This window comes from Lacerta agilis, chromosome 1, assembly GCF_009819535.1.
Source record: "Lacerta agilis isolate rLacAgi1 chromosome 1, rLacAgi1.pri, whole genome shotgun sequence".
In the NCBI taxonomy this organism is placed as follows: domain Eukaryota; kingdom Metazoa; phylum Chordata; class Lepidosauria; order Squamata; family Lacertidae; genus Lacerta; species Lacerta agilis.
In genome coordinates this window covers 37669753-37697127 of record NC_046312.1, presented here as the reverse complement: position 1 = coordinate 37697127, position 27375 = coordinate 37669753, and the positions used below count along the sequence as shown (strand labels likewise).

General features: G+C 38.8%; 1 protein-coding gene across 8 annotated transcripts in view; it reads right to left on the bottom strand.

Annotated features, from left to right (window-relative positions):
• Window positions 1-27375, bottom strand: part of C1H15orf41 (chromosome 1 C15orf41 homolog) — a 118410-nt gene that overhangs the window by 32633 nt on the left and 58402 nt on the right. For 5 of the 8 annotated variants that reach the window (XM_033144518.1, XM_033144534.1, XM_033144544.1 and 2 more), the window contains 5 exons: window positions 22418-22497; window positions 22042-22091; window positions 15439-15506; window positions 13063-13128; window positions 11249-11354 (listed from right to left, as the gene is read on the bottom strand). In XM_033144518.1, coding sequence (XP_033000409.1) covers window positions 11249-11354; window positions 13063-13128; window positions 15439-15506; window positions 22042-22091; window positions 22418-22497 — 370 coding nt within the window. Of the gene's footprint in view, window positions 1-7562; window positions 7724-9970; window positions 10065-11248; window positions 11355-13062; window positions 13129-15438; window positions 15507-22041; window positions 22092-22417; window positions 22498-27375 lie in introns of those variants that run through there. The other 3 variants (XM_033144554.1, XM_033144527.1, XM_033144561.1) reach the window with 3 other exon arrangements.

The following is a 27375-nucleotide window of genomic DNA, read 5'->3' as shown; positions in this document are numbered from 1 at the left end:
TTCAAACTGAAATGCATGATGGGCAATTAAGGGCCTATTTTGACAATTCTAAGTGGTCAAGTTTTTAAGGTATGACAGTGAAACCTTAACCTATCTATAAAGGAGTGATAAATGAGGCATTTTGTGTCATTACAGTCCCATAAATCACTTTCTTTAACTGCTGATGGCTTTTATCAGATCTAACCTTTTCAAGCTTCTACTAGAGTGCTAACATTTTCAACTCTGACATATGTGCAGTTTACAAATTCTGCAGCTGATTAACTCTGGACAGAAACTCACTGCCATCATTGTCTTTATTCAAGTGGGGTTAGAGCTTCAGTCTCCAAAATTCACAAACACTCTTACAGCACAATCAAGAGAAACAAAAACAAGAATACTTTAATCCATAGCCATCTCTGTGGAATCCAAAACAAATGTGTTTTTTTCCCCATCTTCTTGGCGCTGCCACACATCCAAATCTATTCTGTGATTATGAACACATTTGGAGTGAAACTCAGACTGCTAAAAAGTATGTGGTCCACATTCAAATTTTGTGGCCTGTGTTTCAGTTTAGTGTTACATTTGGAGTTCAGCAATCAGTGCGTACACTTTGTTTTAAAAAGACACACTAAATGAAACTGAAAGCTAGCATATTGTTTTTAAACCAACAGGTTTAAACGATAATACAATTATCTGTTGCTGCTAGTTATTTTGAAGCATCCCCGCGACGGGGTGAGCTCCCGTTGTTCAGTCCCAGCTCCTGCCCACCTAGCAGTTCGAAAGCACGTCAAAGTGCAAGTAGATAAATAGGTACTGCTCCGGCGTGAAGGTAAATGGCGTTTCCGTGCACTGCTCTGGTTCGCCAGAAGCGGCTTAGTCATGCTGGCACGTGACCCGGAAGCTGTACGCCGGCTCCCTCGGCCAGTAACGCGAGATGAGCGCCGCAACCTCAGAGTTGGACACGACTGGATCTAATGGTCAGGGGGTCCCTTTACGTTTTACCTTTACCTATTAAATTCTTACCATATGAATACATTTAGAATGCATGTATTCTAAGAATAATTATAGAAGCAGGCAATGTACTATATTTACTTGGGTCTAATGAGCCATCGAATCTAATGTGTACCTCAAATTTCAGAACCCTGAAACCAAAAAAAGTATTTGCTGGTGAATGTAAATGTGTCATCGAATCTGATGCTCACCTTAATTTACGCAACATAATTTGGTAAAAAAAGGTGAGCATTAGATTCAAGTATGGTAGCATTAGCAACCTGGATGTCAGGGAACTTAATAATGCTAAAAAAATGAAATACTTTGTGCTTAACAAAGCACTTTGGGAAGAAAATATAAAAAGTAATGTTTTGAATCCTGTTACAGGTGGGTAGCCGTGTTGGTCTGCCATAGTCAAAACAAAATAAAAATTTCTTTCCAGTAGCACTAAGTTTGTTCTTGGTATGAGCTTTTGTGTGCATGCACACTTGGTATCTGAAGAAGTGTGCATGCACACGAAAGCTCATACCAAGAACAAACTTATTTGGTCTCTAAGGTACTACTGGAAAGAAATTTTTATTTTGTTTCTGAATCCTGACGCCAGAAACAACCAATTGCATAGTAGTCCATATAGTTCAGTAAAATATATAAAATCGAGAACTGCCTGCATGCAGCATGTATGGCCTATCTTTAGTCTAGTTCCAAGGTATGGTCTGATGTCAGATGAGGCCACTATTTTGCTTAAGCTTTGGTCTAGTCAAGTCTGGATCATGACCTCAGGCATGTGACCTAGAAACTATGTGGATTCCATGGTGGAAGAAAGTTGGGGTATAAATGTAGGAAAATAAATAAATATATTCCAGGTACTGTAATGTTACGTTTCAATGAAATACAGTCATACCTGAATCTGGAGGCACTACAAATGTGTATCAATTTAAATCTGATGCACTTACACAAATTCAAAGCAAAATGTTCACTAAAATTCAGCTAGAAGATGTAATTGATACAGTCACTGAAGCTATACTCAAATTTAAGGAGATACTGTCTTTAGTAATATGAGTCATGTTGAAGAAATCCTGATTTTGGTTTGTGTGACCACTGGAAGCCTAGTACTTCAGATAGTATTAGTTTTGATAAGAACTAACTACACATCGGACCTAAATAATGAAACCTGAAGAGACAGGCTCAGGCCACACAAATAGGAATGTCCGCAGAGATCCTCCTGCAGCAGATTGCCTCTTTTTGATAAATGACAAACCTCAGAAAAATAGTGGGTGACAACCTTTTTCAGCATCACAGCTAGCACAGCCTTGTAATGTCATCTCAGACTGCCCACAACAACGTCTTTATTTCACTAATAATGTCACACATGCAGCTACAACTGAAGATGCAAATCCAGGTACAGCAATGAGCATTTAAGACAAAGAATTTTTTATCATTTACAACAAAAGCATGTGACTTATTGGTGTTTACATCAAAGATAATGCTTTGATAACAAAAATCAATTCAGAAAGAACACATACTGTATTTTTTATAATACAGGACTTACAAGAAAAACTTAATATGGTCCAAACTTGTTTTATATACACTCAAAGATTGAAATTTTCATGAATACCATTCATGAAAATTCAGCTATACCATAACTGCTGCCATTGGAACTAGTAATTACTTACCTCAAAATGCACGTTTTTTTTATTTACCCATAATTTCTTACCAAGTAATTATGGGTAAATCAAGAAAATGTGCATTTTGAGGTGAAGCAACCAGAACTGTACACTGAGGTCTTGTTCCTGGTCAGGCACTGCCAGTTCGGCCCCAATGAGTATATATGTGAAATGCAACACTTTATATGTACTTATTTACACTAAACAACATTTGCAATTCAGTCAGTTTGGAGAGTTCCTTTTGCAGCTCTTCACAGTAGCCTTTGGTGAGGAACTTTGTTGGAAGTCCAGGTACATTATGTCAGCCATAGGACTGCTATCTATATGCTTGCTGACACCCTCAAAAGATTCTAAAGATTCATGAGACAGGACTTGACTAGCAGAAGCCATACTTGCTTTGCTTCAGCAAGGCATGCTCTTCTATATGCTTTGTTATTTCATCTTTCCACAAGTTTCCCTGGGACAGATGTTAAGCTCACTGGCCCCTGATTTCCCTTTTTTTAAAATCTGTGTAATATTGGCCTCAGTTATGGAGGCTGTTCTTAGGAACAAGTTACACATTTTTGTTAGAAGATCAGCAGTTTCACCATTGAGTTCTTTGAGAACTCTTGAGTAGATGTTAGCTGGAAAAGGTGATTTGCCAGTTTTTATTTTGTATATTAGGCCTAGAACGTTATCTCTCTTTATCCCTCAGATTCCCCTCCTGCAAAAGTTAGTTCAGGCACTGGGATCTGCCCTATATCCTCTGTTGTGAAGACAGATGCAAAGAATTCATTCAATGTCCTTATCCTCCCTGGTCATCCAAAAGGCCAACTGCCTCCCTAGACTGTCTCCTGCTACTAATATATTTAAAGAACCTTTGTTGATCTTCATGTTTATAGCAATGTGTTCCTTAAATTCTTTCTTAGCATCTCTTGCTGTCTGCTTGCCCCCACTTTTTTTTTTGGCCAAAGTTTGTGTCCCTTTCAGTTCTTTTAATTCAGACAAGAGTTCCATTTTTTTTTTTTTTAAAGGAAGCTGCCTTGCTTCTAATGGCATCTTTGACTCATTAACCACACTAGCACTCTCTTGGCCAGGCTTCCTCAACCTTGGGCCTCCAGATGTTTTGAGACTACAGTTCCCATCATCCCTGACCACTGGTCCTGCTAGCTAGGAATCATGGGAGTTGTAGACCAAAAACATCTGGAGGGCCGAGGTTGAAGAAGCCTGCTCTTGGCCCTCATGGTATCTTTCTTGATCTGTAGCATACACACCAGTTTAATTTCCAGTATTGCATTTTTAAACAACTCCCAAGCATTTTGGAATAATTTGACATTCTTGGAATTTGCCTTTCAGCTTCATTTTTACCAATCTTCTCATTTTGGGGGAAGTTCCCTCTTTTGTAACCCAATGTGACCATGCTGGATTTTCTTTGTATATTTAATTTAATAGCACTATGCTCATTGCTCCTAATTGGCTCAACAATACTTAGATCTTACACCAAGTCCTGTACACCATTTTAGATTTCAACTGGAGCAAAAAAAAAAACTAGTTCCCACAGAAAAATATTTTCTTTTTTTACATGATATCAAGAAATTTTAAGTCTTGTTCAACTGCCTGAAGACTCCATTGATGAATTCTCTTTTCTTTTTTGTTCAAGGTTGTTGACAGGCTACACCCCCTCCCTCTCACAAAGGCACAAGTAGAGGGAGTTCACTTTCTACCTTCTTGCCAGAAAAACCCTGAGCTCCAAGAATCCAGGAAGGCTACAGAAATGAAGGGAAGCATGTTCTGGCCTCATCAACCAGGCAGAAGTTCTGTACGACTGTGCTTGGGAAGAGGTGTTTTATTTTACATTATGACCATGTGTTAAAATCTGCTTTGAGAATCACTGAAATAAAGGCATTATTCATGACATAGTCTGGATTAAATATATCTTCCAGAAACACATATTCTTTACTCACTAAGCAGATAACTCTTCAGGCACAGGTAGGTAACACCTTGTAGTTTAAACATTAAAAATTTAGTATAAACTAAGTGCCAGTCGTCTCTACACCCCAACATCTTTATACAGCCTATCCTATGCAAATTTACTCAGATACATGTCCCTGTAAAAGTAAAGGACCCCTGACAGTTAAGTCCAGTCACAGACAACTCTGGGGTTGCGGCGCTCATCTCACTTTACAGGCTGAGGGAGCCGGCGTTTGTCCTCAGACAGTTTTTCTGGGTAATGTGGCCAGCATGACTAAGCCATTTCTGGCACAATGGAACACCAAAACCAGAGCAGCGCACGGAAACACTGTTTACCTTCCTGCCAGAGCAGTAACTATTTATCTACTTGTACTTTTGGGCATGCTTTTGAACTGCTAGGTTGCCAGGAGCTGAGACCGAGCAACGGGAGCTCACCCCGTCACGGGGATTTGAACCACCGACCTTCTGATCAGCAAGCACAAGAGGCTCAGTGGTTTAGACCACAGCGCCACCCACATCCCTACATGTCCCTGTATTTCCTAGTAATTCTGTTAGGAGCACAGTCTGAGGCTGTCTATACGATATATTAGTGTTTATTCTGGTTACATTGTGCTCCCACTGATGATGTTTGAAATATGTTAGCAACAATCCATATGTATCCTATAGTTTATTGAGAAATACTGCTGTTTGATGCTTTCCCCCTCAAATAAGCTTCCATCCCAATCGAAAACGTAAGCTATAGTTCAGCTATGGTGTGTACATTTCAGACAGCCACTGCACATGCACAGGTAACAGTTCAAATGAATAGGAGTTCCGCATGGCAAAATAAATCAGGTAGAGTGCAGTGGGTGAAGACATCGCCACTCACTCTCTGGTGTGTACAACAATGTAAAAGAGCTACTTTAAACAGTGGACAAAAATGACCTCACTGTGTTTCAAATCACAAATATGGTATGTTACATAGCCTAAGTTTCAAATTCAGGAAGAATCAGATTCAAAATTTTGTAAGATAATACCAATAGGTTCTACCAGGTGTGAGGCAGCAGATCTATGATACTTCCTTGCTCTTATTTTACGTTCCTCATTTTACGTAACAAATGGGGACACAAAGAAATGAAATAAAAGGGGAGATTCTAGCCACAGACCTTCTATGTCAGGTTCCATTGGGCCCTATGTTTACCACTTCCAAGTAAAAAAATCAGATGTGAATAAATCTGAGACCACTGTTGGTCCATATAAAGATTCTGAAAAATATTTTATTTTATATCTCACACACTATTTAAATTTACCACTAGTGACATCAGGAACTTCTCTTTACTTATCTTGCAGACATCCCAACATTTTTAATGTAACCAGTTTTAGATTCTGTCTTTACTGTATGCTTATACAATTTCAGAAGGTTTAATTCTTCAGATTTTCATTAGTTAATTTGTTAGGGGAATTTGCATCATAAAATTCTTCCAACACCTGGTCTTCCTTTTTTTTTTTGAAAAATTTACTGGATGTCTAATATAGTTAATATTCAGTAGAATGTGAGAATAATTTTTATACAACTCTGATAGTTAGAAAGATAGATAACTCAATTATTAGATCATCTATCAAAATATTCAGATGTGTAAGAGGCTACTAAAAAGATTGATGACTGAGAAAGTCCACTGATTCTCCAGCCATCATATTCATGCATTTGGCTAGACAACATTTTTCGCTTCCTTCACAAGCAAGCTTCATTACCCATCACTCCACTGAAAAGAGTTTATTATGAGGCTGCCATCTTGGGAAGACTATTATTTAGATGATAAATGTTGGAGGGGGGAGTGTGTCTAGCCTTTTTTTAAAGATGAGCTTTGTGACAGATAAAACAAACAGCATCTACATTTCTAATTAACTTAAATTTGGCAGATACAAATACAGGTCAGTAATGCTATAGTATGCTGCTGGAATATCTTCTATCTGAAATTTACTGTTAATTTGTAAAATGTAAATGAACTAATTAGAAGAAAAGCAGGATCGTTTGTGACAAACCACTTCTGTTAGTTCTTTGCTTATTGACATTTATGAGCAACTGAACTTCCTTATTCCGATTTAGGATAATTACCCTTATTAATTTATTTATTTTTAAAAAAAATTAAATTAAAACTTCCATTTGGAAAACGCATGCAGAAAAATATTACATGGCATAGAATAAAGAAGGATTTAAAAGTTCCCCCTCAAATTATTATACTTTAAATGGGATTTGGAATAGTTATGAATATGTCATTTTGTGTACTACATTTTAAAATATCCTAAATAATGTAGCTTATGTTTTAAAATAGATTCTTGCCGCACAACTGTATGGCTAGCATGTCCTAAAGAAAGATGATTCTATTTTTGTCAATTACTTTTAACTTCTTTCTTTACACACACAGCGAAAGCTTCGTAATTTGATTAGCAAAGCACTCATAAAAATTACACTATGGAAGGGGGAATGTAGCTAGGGCTGAGTTTCGGCAAGCAAAGCAACCTTCTTAAATAATAATTAAAAAAAATGTTTTGGTTCTGTTCAGAAAATGTTTCTACCATTCATATGTAGATAAAGACTCAACAATAACATGTACATTCAAAATGTCAGATGTAAATGTCAATTAAAAATTACAAGGAGTTCTGAAAGGTAAGGTCTGTGGGGGCTGACATTCTTTGACATAGTGGAGTGTCTGTGACCAGGCCTTTGGCAAACATAGCAGGATCTATGCTGTCAGCTCTTATCGTACGTAAGCCTAGATGCTTGTCTAATCTGAATGAGAAATACCAAGGAAATTGGAGCTGATGCCTTGCAGTAATATAGATGGAAGCTGAAAGCGCTCTGTCTGTATTATGGAACAGCCTCCAATGATGCAACAATATTTGAAAGATTAGAGGAAAAATATAAAGAAATATAATTCAAACAATGAAAAATCACAGTACTCTGTTTACTTATAGAAAAAGCATAGAAAAACATAACAGCCTCAAAAACATTGATAAAAGATTGTCTAAATCTGGTGTACTACTAAAATGCTCGGTATGGAAAACATTTCCCCCAAAGTGAAATTTACTAGCTAATGTAATCTTAATTGCACTTTATGTGACTTTATTCTTGTTGTGTTGCCACCACTGCTGAATTTTTACTGCAAAGAAAAAGAACGCTATCATAAACATAGTGATATCACAAACTTTAGAATTTTGAAGATTAGGCCATTATCCAAACACTAAAAATTTATTCCTTCAGACTAAAGATGTTTTATACTACTTACTTAGAAAAAATTATCTGTTAACAGCACAATCAGAAATCCTACTGAATTAAAGGAGACAGTCCCAGGAAAGTGTGCATAGGATTGATTGAAAGAAAAATACGCAGCTTACACATAAGCTTTAAACAAATGTACAACTTTCTGCTCACAAACATTATACAGGGTTCTTTTGAAGGCCTTCAGGATAACAAGCTTCCTGTGAGAAAATTAAAATTCACTACTTTTTATTGCTCTGCGTAGACTCATAATAATTCCTCCCCCACCTGACAATGATAGCCTGAATGAAAAATGACAGTAATTCATGACTCTAAATTCATTCAAGCCCATTTCTGAAACAAGTTAACTAATGCTAGGACAGGCATGGGAGATAAGAGAGGGAGAGAGAATGTGGAATTTGTGAAATTCCATAAGCACTAGAAGGCTTAAGCAATCCTAAATCCCTGAGTGTTGGAATAAGGTCAAAACCTTTCAGTATTGTACCAGTGTGTCAAAATATGTCAACAAACCATCATACTGCAGGAAGAAGAATGACCTTTCAGTTCTTTGTGTATTGGCTGCCAATGAAGCTTTGGATACTGGGTATGCATGAACAGTTTTCCTAGATGCTTGACAAATGCAACTCCCAAGGTTTCCACTAAGTCCGTTTGTTGAGCCACTGTGTTTCATTTTACCAATACAACTTTTTAAGCCCCTAAACTGCTAGATATTGACATTGTGCTAAGGAAAGGATGTCTTCCTTTCCCAAACATTTCCAAACAATTTAACTTTACCTCAACGTATCAACTGATAACATTATTATCAAAATACTCAGTAGGTTAAATAACTTTGTCTTCCTCACATCTTTTTGCACATGTGTGATAAATGGTATTTAACAGACACAAGTTAAAATGGAATTTAAGTTTTACTTTCTTTGACAAAGTTGTTTTTAGAGCATTATATTTTTTTATCTTCACCAGGTGCAATTTAGGCTGCAATTCTAAACCCACTTACTTGAAAGTAGACCCACTGAACATTATGCACAGACATGAATTGTTTTATTATTATATGTCTACATCATCCTTCTTCAGAAGATCACAGGGTGGTTTACAATATAAAAGCCCCCAAATATACACCAAATAACAAAGAAAACAATGCCCCCCATCCATAGATTGTTTAATTTGGCAAAGGCCTGGGAGAAGAGGGATGTTTTTGCCTGGTGCCTAAAGATATGTATTCTAAGCACACTTAGTATGGAGTACTGGTCACCTTAATCTCAGTGTAACTTCTGAGTGAGCATTTAGGATCACTTGGTATGTGCCATTTTTAGAAAGGAACTTTGGGTGTGTTGATTAGCAGTTAACACACTAGGAAAATTTAGAACACTCCTATTGACTAAATAGCAACTTTCCTATTTAATCAATAGGAGTATATGCAGAGTACTAAAGACATTTAGATTACAATTAAATAGTGAAAGATTTCAGTAGATGGAAGGTTTGCTATTCATATTCAAAGAGTGTAGAAGAAATGCTACTCTCATTATGTAGAATTATCATTATTCTAATATCAGTGTCAAAGAAGACATTTTGTTAGTGCCTTCTTCAAACGTAGCAAAGTTACTTCCGATAATAACAGCGTCAAGGTTTCTCCTGGGACTCACTAAAACATAGTCTAGAGACACGACAGCTAGATTTGCAAACAACAGAAAAAGTAAACTGACTGCATCCTTACTTACTGTAAGTCATAATTGACAGTGAAGTTACTAATTATTAATTAATCTGTCTCTTGATAGTACTAGTTTACTCATTAGTATATTACAGCAAAATATGCAAGTGCACAGCTTTAGGTTGGAATTCAACTATATAATTAAACCAAATTAGATTTTCATGTACTTTTAATATTTTACCATACACCGTTTTTTTTTGCCATCTTACAGAGCAAAAATGCACTCAGGGGTGGCCACAGTACAGGGGCAGAGCAAGTGGGCATTGCATCAAATGGCCCTACGTTCAATCCATGACAATTCCACATAAAATGAGCACAGGTAGCAGGGCTACGAAAGAGTCAGTGCTGGAGACTCTGAGATCTGCTAGCAGGCTACTGGTCTAACTCAGAATAAATGTATCAGCTTTATATATTCAGCACAAGTATCTTTCAAAAGGTTCAAACATGGGAGCTTGGTAGGCTAAGATACATTTCTTCTATCAGTGGGGAGTACCTCTGTGAAATAACTGGGGAGAGCCTAGAAGAAGAAAAAGGCAGAAACAGTAGGACACAAAAGGTTTCAGTGTAGCAGTTATTTTGGGGTCACAGACTTGGCAAGAGAGAAGGAACAAACTGTTTGAATGCCTGCAGAAATGAACTGTCAATATAAGTTTAATAGTTTTTATTTTAATAATAAGCAGGGCTTTTTTCAGCTGGAGATCACTGGAGCTCATCACTGGCACCTCTCAGGTGGGCACCATTGCTATTCTAAGAGAATAAGGGAAAGTTCATGGTGAGCTCTGGCACCTCTTTTTATAGAAAAACAGCATTGTTAATACAGTGGTACCTCAGGTTACAGACGCTTCAGGTTACAGACTCTGCTAACCCAGAAATAATACCTTGGGTTAAGACCTTTGCTTCAGGATGAGAACAGAAATCGTGCGGCGGCAGCGGGAGGCCCCATTAGCTAAAGTGGTACCTCAGGTTAAGAACAGTTTCAGGTTAAGAACGGACCTCCAGAACGAATTAAGTTCTTAACCCAAGGTACCACTGTAAGTGCTTGCCACTGAAGATGAACAAAGGCACCTTCAGAAGATGGACTTTATCCAATGGTGACTTTGCCCGAGTGGAAAGGCTTCGGCCACTACAAGTCATGGATCCCTGCCACCTACTGCAGCTCTCTGCACTATATCCTATTATATTTTGGAGGGTACAAAAGTGAGTAGTTGTGTGACCTGACTTGCAAGAACTGAAGTGCTTTCCACAAAGGCAAAGACGCCATGGATTTTACCTGAAACATTAAAAGGGTGTGTGTAATATTAAGAGGCCAAATTCAGATCATAGGTAAGGGAAATATTCTTGCACTTCTTTACCCAAGTTGAGGCGGTAGAGCTTTCTAGTGTTGTGTGCTACAGGCTGCCACACTGAGAACCCCCACCAGTGCTTGACCAGTCCCAAGATGCCTCAGGATCTCAGTCGTTAATACTACAGCAAACATACTATGCTTATGCAATGAATAATGCCGGGGCCCATAAGAAGGAGCTGCTCAGAGAAGTGGCTGCTTGCTGAGGGGACATCCATTTCACGTCAACATTCTTTCTTCTCTTCCAGACAAATAGCAATAATGTACATATGGCCTACTGTTTAAATAACAAGAAAGAAAGAAAGAAAGAAAGAAAGAAAGAAAGAAAGAAAGAAAGAAAGAAAGAAAGAAGGATCTACCTGTTCCAGTAACTCCAGAACTGGTCATGTAGATAGGCTTGGTGGCTACACTCGTCTCCAAAAGAGGCTTTGCTTTCAATCCAATGAATGATATGGCCTTCTACAGCTAAATGGGGGGATACATTTTAAAATGAACACAAACGCTTATAAATTCTTAAAATCACAGCAAATGAATATATCTTAAGAATAATCTAACACAATCTACTGTTATGCAAGGCTTCCTCACTTTTAAACCATACTGAAAAACACAGTCACTCAATCTTTTCACAGTGTGCTTGCATCTTTAAGGGTTCAATTATTTATGGGTAGAATAACTGGGTATTATGTCTCATTGTTCACACTGTGCCCATTCATGACCCGCCACAATTCCCCACTTATTCACATGATAGATATAAAGCATTAGGGGAAATACAGAGACTGTGAAGCTTGCACGGGACAGGCAGAAACATGGGCACAATATTGCTGTATCATGTTGTACCACAAGACTGGGAAACCTACGCACCTCCAGATGTTGCTAGAGGTGATATGATAACTATCTTCAAATATCTGAAGGGCTGTTACATGGAAGATGGAACAAGCTTCTTTTCTGCTGCTCTAGAAGTTGGGCCCTGAACCAGTGGATTCAAGGAGATCCTTACTAAATATTAGGAAAAACTTTCTGATGGAAGTAACAGCTTTCCATGTGCGCAAATCTAAATCCCTGATTGGCTTGGAGCAGCACACTTTTTCGTGTGGTAGGGTACTGCTCTTTTAATAGTTGTTTTTATTAAAGGATTTTCATGGTTAACAAGGGTACATACAACATCTGTTTTCAATTCATAGCGTCCTTTCTACAGGTCAGTTACATTTGGTGTGAGACACAGCTATCGTAAGACATTGTGAGGTTGGAGGGGGGGGTAGTGATTTTTCATCATTTTGGTATACTAAAAAAAATTGTATTTCAAAAGACGAGATTTTTAAAAAGGTGCATAGGCGCAGGTAAACAAATGCATGCATGCAAGCCCACAATGGACCTCCGGCTTCCTTACACTGAGTGGCACATATATTTTTCTAAAATGATTTTTTTATTACTCTTTTGTGCAATTCTGGCATAGCAAGGGCTAGAAGTCAAGTGTTATGTCAAATCCACGATGTAGTTCTAATTCAGTTGCAAGACCAATGCAGGTGCTTAGCACACCTGCTAAACTTGCTAAAGTTGTATATGTCATGATTTTCTCTGCGTAATTTTCATCTATAACAGCCTGGTCAAATGGACCACTGTGTAGCAACACACAAACACACACTGCAGCAGTGTTGGGACTTTCAGTAAGTGGGGCACAGCTGGATGTCTTTGACCTAATTACCATTCACAGGATGCCTCTTTAGCTCCCATGACACAATATATCACTTGCACCATGGCAGCTAACGTGCATTCACAACTGGGGCATTAGGAGTGGCAAGAAGTCTGACAAACTATGGTTAAAGTTTGTCTCAAGCAGGAACAGTATTTTAGCTTTTGCAATGACTGAGGATAAAGCAGATTTTAAAATATTTGTCTCAGGTCAACAGCTTACACATTTGAATAAATCCAGATGCTTCTATGACATGTTTCTATAACAGGTTTACTTATGGATCATGGTCTTAGGTCAGTCCAGGATCTAAGTTTTTTTATCCTTTCCTCCCGCTCCGTAATTATTACAGGCATTGTTTCATTACTGTGAATATCTAACAGAGTGTTACGATTATCCTGTGTCTCCCCATAATGCCTTTAAGAACGTTAGCATTTCAGTATAAACAGATTCACCCACCAAAGCTTAAAAACATCATGGACTCACCGACTGGCACCTCTAATATGAAGTCTGGTGTTTTGTCATAACCTTTTGCACGTAACTGATCTTCAGCTATAAAGAGAATAAATATTATAAACAATAGTATTATTCTTTTAACCAGATAGCAGAATAATTAATTTTCTTTTGAACAGAGGTACAAGAATTACTAATGCACTCATACATATCCTTCTTACACATGCAATGCTGTGTCAGATTAAATGAACCTTCTTAGCAAACCTGATACATGAATATAAAAATGCTTCTTTGTCATCTCTGCATTTTTATGTCTTCATTATAAACATCATTAATTCAACCTGTCATACAGTACTTTGTTACTGAAAAATATTCAAAATAAAATATTTTAGTTGATTGGATCTCTCTGAAAGTAACTTTAAGAAATAGCTAGCGTTATCACAATGAAGACGTGCTGTACTTTCCGCTGAATTTATACGTTGGGTGGAAATGAGTATAAAATCAAATCACTTAAAAGTTATTATAGGACACAGAAGTTATCTTAGCCTCTTAATTTGCTTCCATGTTGAACTATCTAGCATTCAGCAATCACATTCCAGTGGCACATAGACAGACACGAAGTTCAAGTTCAAACATAATGGGAAATTGTGACTTTTTGCTTTGAGAATGAGCTGAGGCAAGCCTTGGGTTCACACGTTTCACCCAGAAGTGGATTTAGGTTAGCGCAATTGGTACTGGGTGCTGTGCTGCAGGGGAGTGTAGATGGAGCATGAGAAGCAGGAGGGGCATGCTGAATTTTAGCATCGCACAGAGTGCAGCTGAAATTTGAGAGCCCAAATCTGTCAGTGCTTCACCCTCGCCTTTACTTATATGCAAGGGGGTGGAAATTAAAAGCTTCTTTTTTGCAGTTTGCACTACACTGAAGTTTCCTATCAACTGTGTTCATACACAGCAGAAAGCCAAGGTTCTTCGCTTAATAAACAATACCACGCATGTGCTGTATGATGGTACATGTAACCTAATCATTCTCACTTTTCTTCTTTTCTGGGTAAACAAACCAGGAAGGGGATAGCTTAGTGTTGTGTCTGAATCTGGGATCACCTCCTCCCTAACAAAGCAGTAAGCCAACAGCAAACCATGATTCAAGGCTGACTAGCAATGATAGTTTATCAAAATATGAGAAACCACGAGACCCTGGTTTGTTATGATTTGCTGTGGTTGGATAAAATGACACTTTCCTATATTTAAACGCAACAGGAAACTGTTGTTTGTTTCAAACTGCAAATGGAAGCTTTAACTTTCTACCCTTATGCATGAAGAAGGAAGGAGGAAGGAGGGTGGGGTATTCAAGCCCGAGACTCACTCTGGCATTTTCTCAAATTTATATATTTTACTTGAGGTTTGAAGTTGTACATCTAGTATTCTATCATAGACTAACAGAATTCACCTAATTCTCAAAAGTGCTTTTGATATTTATGAATGCCAATTTTTGAAGAATGCCTAGGAAATAAACTCTTCAAGTATTGTTTCTCAAAGTGGAAGACACACTACAGCGGTTTTCTAGTATTTGAAAATAGTATTCTGTTATGGTCTACCAGTATGCTCAAATCATAATATGTATTGAGCACTGTTGTAAACTCTATCAATAATATCTTAATAGATATAAAAAAGTAAGTAAAATATTTATTTAATTAGTAGGTGGGGACCTCACTTTTGGCTAAGCCTTTCTAGGTGAAAAACAGCAACTTTCTTGCATTCAGAGTTTACCAATCAACACAACAAAATCCAAAGAGTGAGATCATGCTTTCTAGGGAAGTCCAATGATTATTTAACTACTAAGAACTGCATTAAGCAAGTGTAAACTGCAAAAAAATTAAAGTGATACTTCTACAATGAACAGGAATAATATTCTTATAAAGGTTAACATTTTGCATTGTTCAGATTAGAGATAATGCAAGAAGGTTTAATATACTTGTTCAAAAATATGAGGGAATAAACATGCTTCTAAGGAAACCAGTGAATTCCTCCTGTATGGTGGTGGTTGTTTTCTTTTTAATACATGAAGCATTATGCAGCTAATATTTCTTATGCTTCATACTGAGTCTCCTTAGACCTAGATTATGGCTAATATCTCATGACACCAAAAGTAATACAGCAGCTGATATTAAAGCATTTTTCCCAGCTACTTATTCTATAAAATATTAATTGCTAGCTTGTGCCCGTGCAGTATGGGGTATTAGGTAACTGAGTTCCTGCTCAAGTCTAAATCAATAAAAGATAACATGTACCTCATCAATCATTTCTTAGCCTCTCTTTACTACCTAATACAGGATATCTGTGGAGACCTCTTTTGGAAAAGCTACTGAGATGTGGAATGTTTAGGTACTAGATTAAAATATAAAATCTTACCTAAAAAAGATATATTTTTCTCCAAAAGCATTTCTTGCAGTAAGACTTCATGCTCATGTCCAACTGCACTGATTTTTTTCCATCAAGGAAGGAAAGGCATAGTGTTTGAAATAAAATTCAGTTTTAGAATTATATGACGCTGAATACAGCTATGTGGCAGTGAATACTGACTAGCTTTGGTGGAATGATTCCAATTTGTTTTTCTGAAGCCGTTTTTAATCCACAAAGTAGAAGGAGAAAGAAGCATTAGTGGGCTACACAAAGAATGCCAATATATTATTTATTTAAAATATATCCTATCCTTAATCCAAAGCTCTGAGGGTGGGCAACAATAACTTTGACAAAAAAAGAAGACTGTATTAGTCAAAATCACACATAAATATTTAGGTTCAAATGAGAGGAGGGTTTAATAATTTCCCTGAGCTGAACTTTGCTTCTGCTACTTGTTTTAACTGTTTTGTTATGCTTTTTAATGGTTGCTTTTATTGTACATTTTATATATGGGAGTATTAGCACCCAATAGAATTGTTATTGTGTAGTTTAATTATGTGTTGATTTTTATAGTTGTAAACCACTTAGAAGCCAGCTAGTGGCTCCATTCAAAAGCCAAACAGACACATTTTGCCCAAGAAACAATCCTGAGTCATCTTCAATAGTACTCCAAATGATATAATCTGAATGGGAGGTAACCAGACCATAAATTACTGTGATCAGGCTATTGGTGTCTAGGTAATAAACCAGTCATAGTTGAGAGAAGGCACTCCGTACCACTGCAGACACCTAAGTGAGTAAGTCGAATCAAAGAGTATCTCCCAACTAAAAAGCTGCTCCTTGATTAGGAGTGTGAAAACAAGTTGTCCATCTAATTCCTAAACACAGAAACCACTAGTCACAGAAGTTCAGTCCTCTCACAATGTAGTTTCGATTTATTAGCCCACATCCAACTCATCAAAGTGGACAGTGATCAGAGAACAGTTAGAAACCGCATAGTCTCAGATGCCAATGAGAAATGCTGCATACTGATGTTGCCCAACTCCCAAACCCCTAATGACCTCACCCAGCAGTCTCATATAGCTATCTCCGAGTGCCATCCTTTCTACCCCATCTTTATGCAGAAATGGAATCACCATAATACCATGCATTCCATTTTCACACCAAAGAGCCAGTCTAGTAGGATACTGTGCTTCATTGTATTGAAAGCCACTGAGAAATTCAGCAAATAATATGCACCTCTTTCTATACATTCATTTGAAATCTGTTTAATTATGGAGGTTATCATAGAATATATCTCTGCACTGCTACCAACCTTTGTTATATTATGATAGAAAAAACAATTTATAATTATGAATAAACTATCAGCTGATGAATTTATTTCACATATGTTTTTTAAAAAAATTAACTATAAATGGATTTCCCATTCTTATTAATCTCTAATTTCTAGAAGGAATAACAGCTGGAATACAAAAAGAATAATCACACAAATATAACATTGCAATGGAAATCATGTACTGCATTAAACTCTAATATAATGACAGAGCCAAAGAAAGAAAATGAATGATCACAAAAAATGTAAGATAAATTCTACAAACAAAATTTATAATGCAACATAAACAGAAACACTTAGACTTGGCCTACAGTAATACCTGTTATTGATGTATGGCACTGATCATGGGGCAAAACTTGTAAATAACCTCACGAGCCATTTTCTACTCATGCAATCCAGCAGTCTAGTTTCCCGTAAGCAGCCAAACTATTACTGAAAAATAGCCTCCTGGCATTTACAAAGAGGTTGACTTCATTCTTTAGTCCATGCATATATAATTAGATAGTTGTATTTAAAATCAATATGCAATCCTTAGAAGACATTATGCTTTTAAAACCTTAACTTTAAATTGATTTTAAGCTACTTTGTATGCCTTAAAATTAACAACTAAGGCTGCAAGCCTAACCCCACTTCCCTAGGTGTAGGGTTGCAACCCTAACCATGTCTATTCAGAAGGAAGTACTATTCCATTCAACTGGACTTAGTCTCAGGTAAATGAGGTTAATGTTGCAGACAAATTAAAAACATATACCGTATATACGCGAGTATAAGCCGACGCAAATATAAGCCGAGGCACCTAATTTGACCACAAAAAACTGGGAAAACTTATTGACTTGAGCATAAGCCGAGGGTGGGAAATGCAGCAACTACTGGTAAATTTCAAAAATAAAAATAAATAAAACTACATTAATTGAGACATCAGTAGATTAAATGTTTTTGAATATTTATTTCAAAGAAAAACAGGGGCAAGGAGTTCCATAGGCTTGACTCTGCACCACAGGAATAAGCGCTTTCTTTTATTTGCCCCCTCCCCTCTTCCAACAGTTAGGCTTTCCTTTTTATTTCTTTGGTGTATTTTATGTCCAATATTTCCATCCCCCTACAACCTCTATCAATAAATGGGACTGATTCCTGAGTGTGAGGGGGTTTATTTTCAGGCCCTTTTCTTCCCTCCCCAAAGACCCCTCCCTTCCCAAACAGCCAAGCTGTGAATGGATCCAAAGGAAGATAAGAGTTGCAGAGCTCCTGTGACCTTGCCTCCTCCTGGGCTTTGCAGAGAGGAGGGGGGCAAGAGGCTCTGTTCCTTGACTTGGGGGTCCTCCCTACACCCTCCCCTTCATCCCAAGGACCCCCTCTTCTCCCCAATGGACCCTTTGCAAGGTGAGCAGAGACTCACTGGATTCAGGAGGCGCCTGGGATGCAGCACGTGCAGAAGAGAGAGACAAAGGCCCCCTCCTCCTTTTGTAGGTGGGCTTGGTATTTCCTGACCTCTCTAGGAATCCCACTCAATCCTTTTTAACCCTTGGCAAGCCAGTGCCCCCAGCTTCTCTGATCCTGTCCTGTGCCTTTTGCAGGAAAGAGCTTCTCTCCACTTCTCTCCCCCCCCCCCAACTGACAGAGGGGGAAGCATTGTGCAGTGCTTCTCCGATCCTTCATTCTGTGCCTTTCTGCTGGTGAGTGGAGGCAGAGGCGTCTTTACCCTTCCAGCTTGTGTCTGGAGGCGCTAGGACCTCGCAGACAGCTGCAAACGCACGGGATGGGATCGTGCGGGGATCGGAGAAGACGGAGAAGAGTGTCTCAGATCTCCATCCTTCGCATTTCCTGGTGGGGTGGGGGGGGGAGGGAAGCGGAGAGAAACTCTTTCTCTCCGCTTTTCCTACCCAACCACCTCGCAGACGCGTCTCAGATCTCCATCCTGCGCATTTCCTGGTGGAGTGGGGTGGGGAAGCGGAGAGAAACTCTTTCTCTCCGCTTTTCCTTCCCAACCACCTCGCAGACAGCTGCAAACGCACAGGACGGGATCGGAGAAGATGCCCCCGTCCTGCACATTTCCCGGTGGGGTGGGGGGAGGGATAGGAAAGCGGAGAGAAGCTCTTTCTCTCTGCTTTTCCTTCCCCACCGCCCGCCTCACTTGCGCATAAGCCGAGGGCGACTTTTTCAGCCCAAAAAATGGGCTGAAAAAGTCGGCTTATGCGCAAGTATATACGGTATTAACAAATAATGCCTTCCTACAGAGTTTGGGATAATGCAACCTATCCCATGGCTGACAATTAAAAAAAAACTATTACCATGGTGTTCTATGAAAACTGATCAGGAATTATGATGCTCTACAATGTACATAAAATACCATATGGCAAATATCATTTAACTAATCCTATAAACTGATGCTGTATTACAGTTTTCTCAAGAGCATTGTTTTTTCACCCTATGCAATGGTCAGAGCTAGAACAAGACCACTGATGCAGATGTAGCTCAGAATGGCTGCACAATCCTGCACTGATGTCCCATGCTAATAAAGCAATTTATGTAGCACAGAAGGAATCTCACTGCCTCCTCTGGGGTTCCCAAAATAAGTTAATGGAAACAAAGTTTCCTGATAATCTACTCCAGCATCTATCCCTGCAAAATGTCTCCAGAGGCTTGTGAGGACCTTTTGAAACATCTGGGGATGGAGTGCTGTGTGAGGTGGGGGGGATTGTTCAAAATAGGATCGGGTGTTAGCCTACTAAGTGACCTTTATGTTTGAATAGGGATCTGAATTCTATTACCGGTATTTAATTTGTGATTTGTGAGCAGGCCCAGGTGCATATTTTGCAACACTGAATTAAACGTTCCCACATACTGGCCGGCTCCCTTGGCCAGTAACGCGAGATGAGCGTTGCAACCCCAGAGTCGGACACGACTGGACCTAATGTTCAGGGGTCCCTTTACCTTTACCTATAACCAAGCCATGTAGAACAGTAGATGGGAAGTTTCAGGCATACAGGCAGCTGTGCTATTCCTCGTTAATCTCTCTCAAAGGCACTATGGAAGGCACTTTGCCGCTCCCAAAGAGTTATTTTATTTTCGTTTTATGCAAGTAGGTAGACCTCAGGTCACAGGATCTGCTTTGTTTTTAACTAGAACCCCAATATCTAATACCAGAGCTATGTGCAAAGCAGTAGCTTGCAGGAAGAGAAATGGAGCAGGGCAGAATTAATTACCTACTTCACCCCACTAAGTGCTACGTGGGACTGATAGTTGTGGAGATGTCGCATTGGCAGAGACCAAAGCCCTGGTGTTCCCGAGCCCTGAATGTTAGGTTGCGAGCATCAGGGAGGTAGGGGCTAGTCTCCCTATGGCTACCATTGAACCTTCAAAGAATAGCAGCTGAAAAAGGCTCAGCATGGTCCCCACAGAGCCTTCACTATGCACTCCTTTCATTAGGAAGCAGCATACTGCCCAGTTGCCCAAATGAGGAGATATCCCAGTTGCCCAAGAGAACTGATCTGCATGTTACACTATGGCTTAGCAGGACTGTGTGGATGTGCAGGTTCCTGGATAGAAGCTCATAGCTGCTTTGCACTTCTCTGGTCCTTTTTGCTATGCTGAGCTAAGCCAAACTTTGTAAGCCTGCTCACAAGTCACAAATTAAATACCGGTAATAGAATTCAGATCCCTATTCAACCAAACTATTTATTATTATTATTATTATTATTATTATTATTATTATTATTATTATTATTAATTTATTTATACCCAGCCCATCTGGCTGGGTTTCCACAGCCACTCTGGGCGGCTTCCAACAGAATGTTAAAATACAATAATCTATTAAACATTAAAAGCTTCCCTAAACAGGGCTGCTTTCAGATGTCTCCTAAAAGTCTGGTAGTTGGTTTTCTCTTTGACATCTGGTGGGAGGACGTTCCACAGGGCGGGTGCCACTACCGACAAGGCCCTCTGCCTGGTTCCCTGTAACTTGGCTTCTCACAGCGAAGGAACCGCCAGAAGGCCCTCGGCACTGGACCTCACTGTCCAGGCAGAATGATAGGGGTGGAGATGCTCCTTCAGGTATACTGGGGCTTGTGGTTAAGTTCTCTCCTCACTAACCACAAACTGCAACCCACTGGCTGATCATGATATGTGAACCAGGCCATTTTGTGGGGAGAGCCATCCTGAGTACACCTGATATAGGAAACCAGAATAGAATTTGCTGAAATAATCATTTATTGACTATTGGGTAATAAATAAGATTATTTTAAAACTTATGGAATGGTAGGAAAGATACTTATAACTTCACTAAACCTTTGAGTGAGGACTGAATTAGCTGCTGATGATTCACTTTGATTTTACCGTGCTTTGAAAATTACCTGTTTATATTTTCAAATTTGTATTTTTTGAGCTTTTTGGAAAGGTAGCACCAATTTTAAAATTATTATACAAATAAAACTTGGGCGGAGATCTCACCTGGGGTTGGCATACAATTTTTTTTACCATCCTAAAACTCAATATTTTCTAATAATATCCAGGGGACAAGTGATAAAAAAGGGACAGCCCCTAGACTGGGGGGAACCTATGGCCCTCCAGTTGCTGTTGGACTACAGTTCCCATCATCCCTGACCACTGCCCATGCTGACTGGGGCTGACTGAGTCCAACAATATCTGCAGAGCCTCAAGTTTCCTATCCTTGCTCCAAACAGTAATTTTTTTCAGTTTATAGACTTGAATGGAATTACAGGTCTCCTCTTCATTGAAGAACTCAGTTCACCATAACCTTTCAAGTACTATGCAGAGTCCTAATCTGAAACACTGAGCTCCCAGTATAATGCTTTAGGAAGCTTTCTGTTCATCAGCTATCTTGAACTGTATTTGTCCACTTTGAACAGATGCAAGAACAGGCTACTTGTAAGTCAGATATTGTCACTTTTTCAAATACCCTGTGTCCAATGGAAAATGCAAAGCAGGTAACAATTTTTATAGTACTATGTAAGTTATGACAGCTTAATAATTTGATACAAGATTGCATATTTCATGTGACCAACAGCAACAGGATTCCATCTAAGCACAGGAAATGTATATCTACTGAACTGACAACTTTCATATGGCATATCTGATGTTAGTTAAACAATGTAAGAGACAGGGTCTGCAATGACCCTCTTGTAGTTGATTGAATGTAAAAGAGAGGAGTATGATATGTGTTTTGTGAAGCAGAACTTTATGTCAGGTTAAAGCCAGACACGTCTCCTCCACAGAGTCTAAGCTCATCAATTGTGCACCTAAACTTTTACGAGAAAGGATACTGTTTGATGCAGTCCACCAGCGGTCCATAACAATAGTCATTCACAGTACACTGCAGACAAATAAGAAAAATAGTACAGTGATGGGCAACTGCAGAACTATTACAGTTAAAAAGAATCCTAAAAAACAGTAATTACTTTTCTTCATAAGGGCTATCAAAAGCTTTTCAGAGTTAGTCACGGAAAACAAAAATTGCATGCTTTTTATTCTCTATAAAAACAACCCATTAAAAAGCGAAATGCTCTCTTCACAAATATTGCATTGCCATTTATGCATTGCCTGACCTCAGTGATAGATTATGATGACAGTAATTAAATGAGGTTTAAAATCCTTTACATTGCTAGGCAGATAACGGCACAGCCACCAAGAGATGAATACCTGATAGATCTGGTTTGCTAGAATTCTATCTGGAATCTGAGAAGGGTCCCGCAGCATACTGTTTATAAGAGTTTTGGAAGCTGTGGAGGAAGAAGATGATGATACTGTAAGTGTTGCTGTAAACATGTCACTAACCAGCTGTCGGGTGGGGGGGGGAGGGAGTGAAACATGCTAAGAAAACACTAATAACATCTGAATGCATTCCATTTTCAAAATTGATGTAATCCTGCACAGTTCTGTATGCCACAATTCATCTAATTCAATAAAATGTAAGCAGTGCACAATTGTGCACTAGACTGCCCTGATTCAGAAACTAGAAGAGTAATTATAGCACTCTTTTAAACATGGGAAATGGTATTACATTACAGTAAAATGATGGTGGTGGTGGTGGTGGTGATAATGGAAACAAACAAACATTTTAAACAATTATATTCTGCTTTTCTTTAAATTTCAAAATGGCTTAAAATTGAAAATGGTAAAAAATGAACCACCACAAAAAAGTTGCCATAGGATTTAAAGATCAACACTAGCACTAGTGCAACTAGGTGTCTCCCCAGACAGATGGTTACCGACCATTACAATGCTGTACTTGCCTTTCTACATATAAAATGAGTGGTGTTCAATTAAGGTTAACTCAGAGTAGACTCACTGAAATGTTAATTTCAATGTGTTAACTTCTGTGGGTCTGCTCTGAGTAAAACTCTGTATCTTCTATGCCCCTTCTTCCCTGAAACCTCAGCTTGTGCATCAGTGGTGCCAGGTACACCTCTGTGGAAAGAAAATTCCACAACTTACTGAACGTAACACCTGAGAGGGTATTTCAAATATCTGAGGTATTTGAGGTCTCCCAGCAATATTTGAGGTCTCCCAGCAAAGTCTCATATGGAGGCAAGGAAGGTCCTTTCCTCAAATTTATTGTTGTTTAGTCGTTTAGTCATGTACGACTCTTCGTGACCCCATGGACCAGGGCATGCCAGGCACTCCTGTCTTCCACTGCCTCCCACAGTTTGTTCAAACTCATGTTGGTAGCTTTGAGAACTGTCCAACCATCTCATCCTCTGTCATCCCCTTCTCCTTGTGCCCTCAATCTTTCCCAACATCAGGGTCTTCTCCAGGGAGTCTTCTTTTCTCATGAGGTGGCCAAAGTCTTGGAGCCTCAGCTCCATTACTCACAATACTAAAGTATAAAACTATAATCCTGTGGAGTCGATCTATATCCATAGTAGCTGTAGCTGTCCCATCCCTCCATCTATCAGATGTCCACATACTGATCATATGCAGACATGTGGTGAGATCAGTACCTATTCCTTATATTCACCTTCCTAGAATATGACATGTGCCTAAAGTGAAATTTCAACACAGACACCAGAATTTGCTTTTCAAATCCCACAGTGTACTTTCACTTACGGTATGTTTGGAGAAGGCTTTTTATTGGAAAATGCACCCTTGCCTTTGAAAAGGGTATAACAAATCAAAAGTAATAGGGAATTCAAATACAGAAAGTTGTTTCTCTGTTCATGCCACCGTTTTGCCAAGGCACAAGGGAGACTGATTACAGCATTTATTAAATAAATGTTACCTTAAAATGTCAGGCCTTACAGTGAATACAGAAGGCTGAACACCGCCCCTCCCCATTAATCTAATGAAGGGCAGGATATCAATTGACCAAATAAATAAAATGAACACCAACATCATACCTATATGAACTAGCATATAGCTTTAAAAACAAAATGTAATAATTTTGGTATAGTATTTTAAAAGGTGGAACTTATTAAAATATTTGCAAGAACTTAGTTGTGGTCAGGGAGAGTTTCAATTATTTTCTTGGAATTATGAACTGACCTGGACCCATGATCATCATCTGACGCCTTTCTTGTGCCTCCTCTGCAAGAGGTCCAAAAATTGGCAACATGAGAACAGGCCTTTTCTGCGGTGGGTTCCTGGTTGTGGAATGCTCTCCCTAGGGAGTCTTGCCTGGTGCCTTCATTACATACCTTTGGTTGCCAGGTGAAAAGGTTTCTCTATAACCAGGCCTTTGGCTGATTAACATTTCCAAGGGCATTTAGATGTATTTGTGGGTGGGAGTTATTGGTTTTGTTTTGTTATATATTTTGTGTTATCATTTTGTATTTTTATGTTGTGAACTGTCCTGTGATCTTTGGATGAAAGGTGGTATACAAATTTAATTAATTAATAATAATAATACTTATGGAAAACCACAGCAGCTATATTTAATAAACTGAAGCCATCCATTAAACATCAATCCATTTTCTTATGCTAAGCATAAACTACATTATATGTTTCTATTTCCAAATAAATACTGCAAATGCTTAAAATATATTTATTGCCATTAACTTAATTAGGATGCTAAACAATAATTAAACTGAAGCCAGACAGGCTAATCTGTTCTAGGATTAGTATTTCCATAAATTTGTCCTAGGATTCTACATTCTACATTTAATCCACATGTTCATGTAAAGATGGCCAAAGCAATCAGTACAAAAGAAATACTTTCCTTCCCAACCCCCTCACCAGCATAATTCTGATCACCAAAAGGCAGACAATTTGGGGGGGGGGAGCTATTAGAGCTCTGGTTTAGCTTAATCGCCAGGGGAAGGAATTTCTTTATTTTCTTTAATTTATATACAATTCTCCATACAAAAATCCCAGTGTGGTTTACATAACAAAAGCATCTGCTCAACAGATACTCTACAAAATACTGCAAAACAAGCAAATCCAGTGGTCCAATACAATACCAATTCACTGAACCTCCCACAAATTCCTGTGTGAAGGGGTCGGTGTTTTGGAGAGGCGAGCCATTATCATAGCTGCCTTGCTAATACACTTGTCCAGCTCAGGGTCGATGGAGAAGTTGCTGGTTATGGTGGAGCCAAGGTAGACAAAATAACCTACCACCTCAAGCATGTGATCACCAATGCTGATGTGTGGAGTGCTGGCTACATCCTGACCCAACATGTTAGTGTTCGTCAGGCTGATGGTGAGGCCGAACTCTACGCAGGCTTGGGTAAATGGCTGATGAGGCACTACATGCCACTAAACCCACTTGGGCCTCAAATGATAAAGGTGTGGATGAGAACTGTAATGTTGTGAATTGACCAGTTGTAGGAGAATGGCACTTCTTGCTCTCATAGCATATTGGGCAAAAAATACCATGAAGTGGATTCTCTCAGCTGAACTGGAAGATTGTTATGGGACACAGGTTACATGTGTGCGATGGGAGTCTCTCAGGTAGAGTGGGCCAAGCTTTTCACCGCTTTTAATGAGAGAGTCAGAGCATATGGAATGCTGCCCCAAATTGCATCCCTGCAGAGAGATCTTCCCTTCCATTTGTCATAACATCATTACCGCATGGACAAACATCATTGCATTGAGACTCCCCATGCCACAATCATGGCAGCCACAATCAAGGACATGAAGAATTACCAGATGATAGCAGTTATCTACGGCAAAAGCTTTTCTCAGCATTTCAGCAGAGATGAGTAGAATTTGGCATGGGGTTGTGTTTTCATGGTGGCTTTAATATATGCCCAAAGTATAAATATTCCATTATTATTATTATTGAATAGTGCATTGTTATTTCCTATGCAATCCCTGTTGAAAAGAGTCAGACAGTTCAGGAAAATTTGGGTGCACATATCAAGTTTTCAGAGGCTTTTTAAATCCAGCCACTATATGTCTAATATGCACCTCTGACATGGTGTAGTTTACAAGCATTGAATAACAGATGACAAGACGGCTATCTGGAAGCAATCAGATCACCTGTGCAAAAAAAAACAACTTCCAAATGAACTTCATTATCAGCCTGATAATTATCATTATGCATGTTTGTTGCATGTGAACTAGCAATTAAAATAAGCTTATCTAATGGAAAAAAGTAATTATAGCATCTTCTCAGCGTACATATTTTGTTGTGGATAGATGACCAATTGCACCAACTTAAAATGAATTAATATTCTCTTGGTAATATGGCTTTTGTGCTATAGCCAACTCCTTTTAGACAAGGAAGATGCTTCCCTGCAAACAATCCTAGATCAGGAGAACCTATGAAACTGGCACTGTATGAGAAAAAATATCCAGCCAAGGAGCTTTCACCATTAATAATGGCAGTATATAATTATTAAATTTAAAGTTAATGAAGGTTGCAAGAAAATACAAAGCAAAAGGAACAAATAAAGGGGAGGAAGACTAGCACTTCAGAAGGCAAGCAGAGAGTGCATATTTGAATATTTTTTTCCACAGCAAAGATGTGGTTGTACATAGAAAACTGCAATGGCTCCCTGACATTCTAACTTTCCACCAACAGGAAGAAAGTGCTGACATAGAGGATCATCTTCATGAGTACATTCTGAAGTCATATAGTCCTAGGTGAATTAAGTACAACTTATACGGAGACTGATCAGTAGAAGACACCACTGATCAGTGTGCCCGCTGTTTCTTTGTGCCATTTCTGTATTTAACACAGGTATATATTGCTTTACATAAAACAACAAATGGTGTAAAACATAAAATTTCATTGGGCAAGGAGGCTTGGACCTTCAGGGCAGAGCAGCCAAACAGAGCTCCATTGACATGGATGGGGCTCCTAGTGCTGGATTTGACAACTGAAGCTGCTAAAACCAGGTTGCTAGCAGTTTAGGTGCTTTCCTTCCTGTCAATAGCGTTACTCACATCCAAGATCCAATCCACAGGACTAGAACCCCTGTCAAGAGCTCTGCTAGGAAGCGAGTTGAGCAGCTTCTATGAAGAAGCAAGTCACGGTGCTTCTTTTAAGTGGTGAGCCACACAGGTGGAGAAATGGACACTCCATCAGTTACACTTCTGGCATTTTCTAACAGAACAGAAAAACTAGAATTTCAATTCTTTTTAATGATGCTTCTTTGGTTGTGAAGAAAGACTTGAAGGTATGACTAAAACATATCTTAAGCCAGAAATAAAAT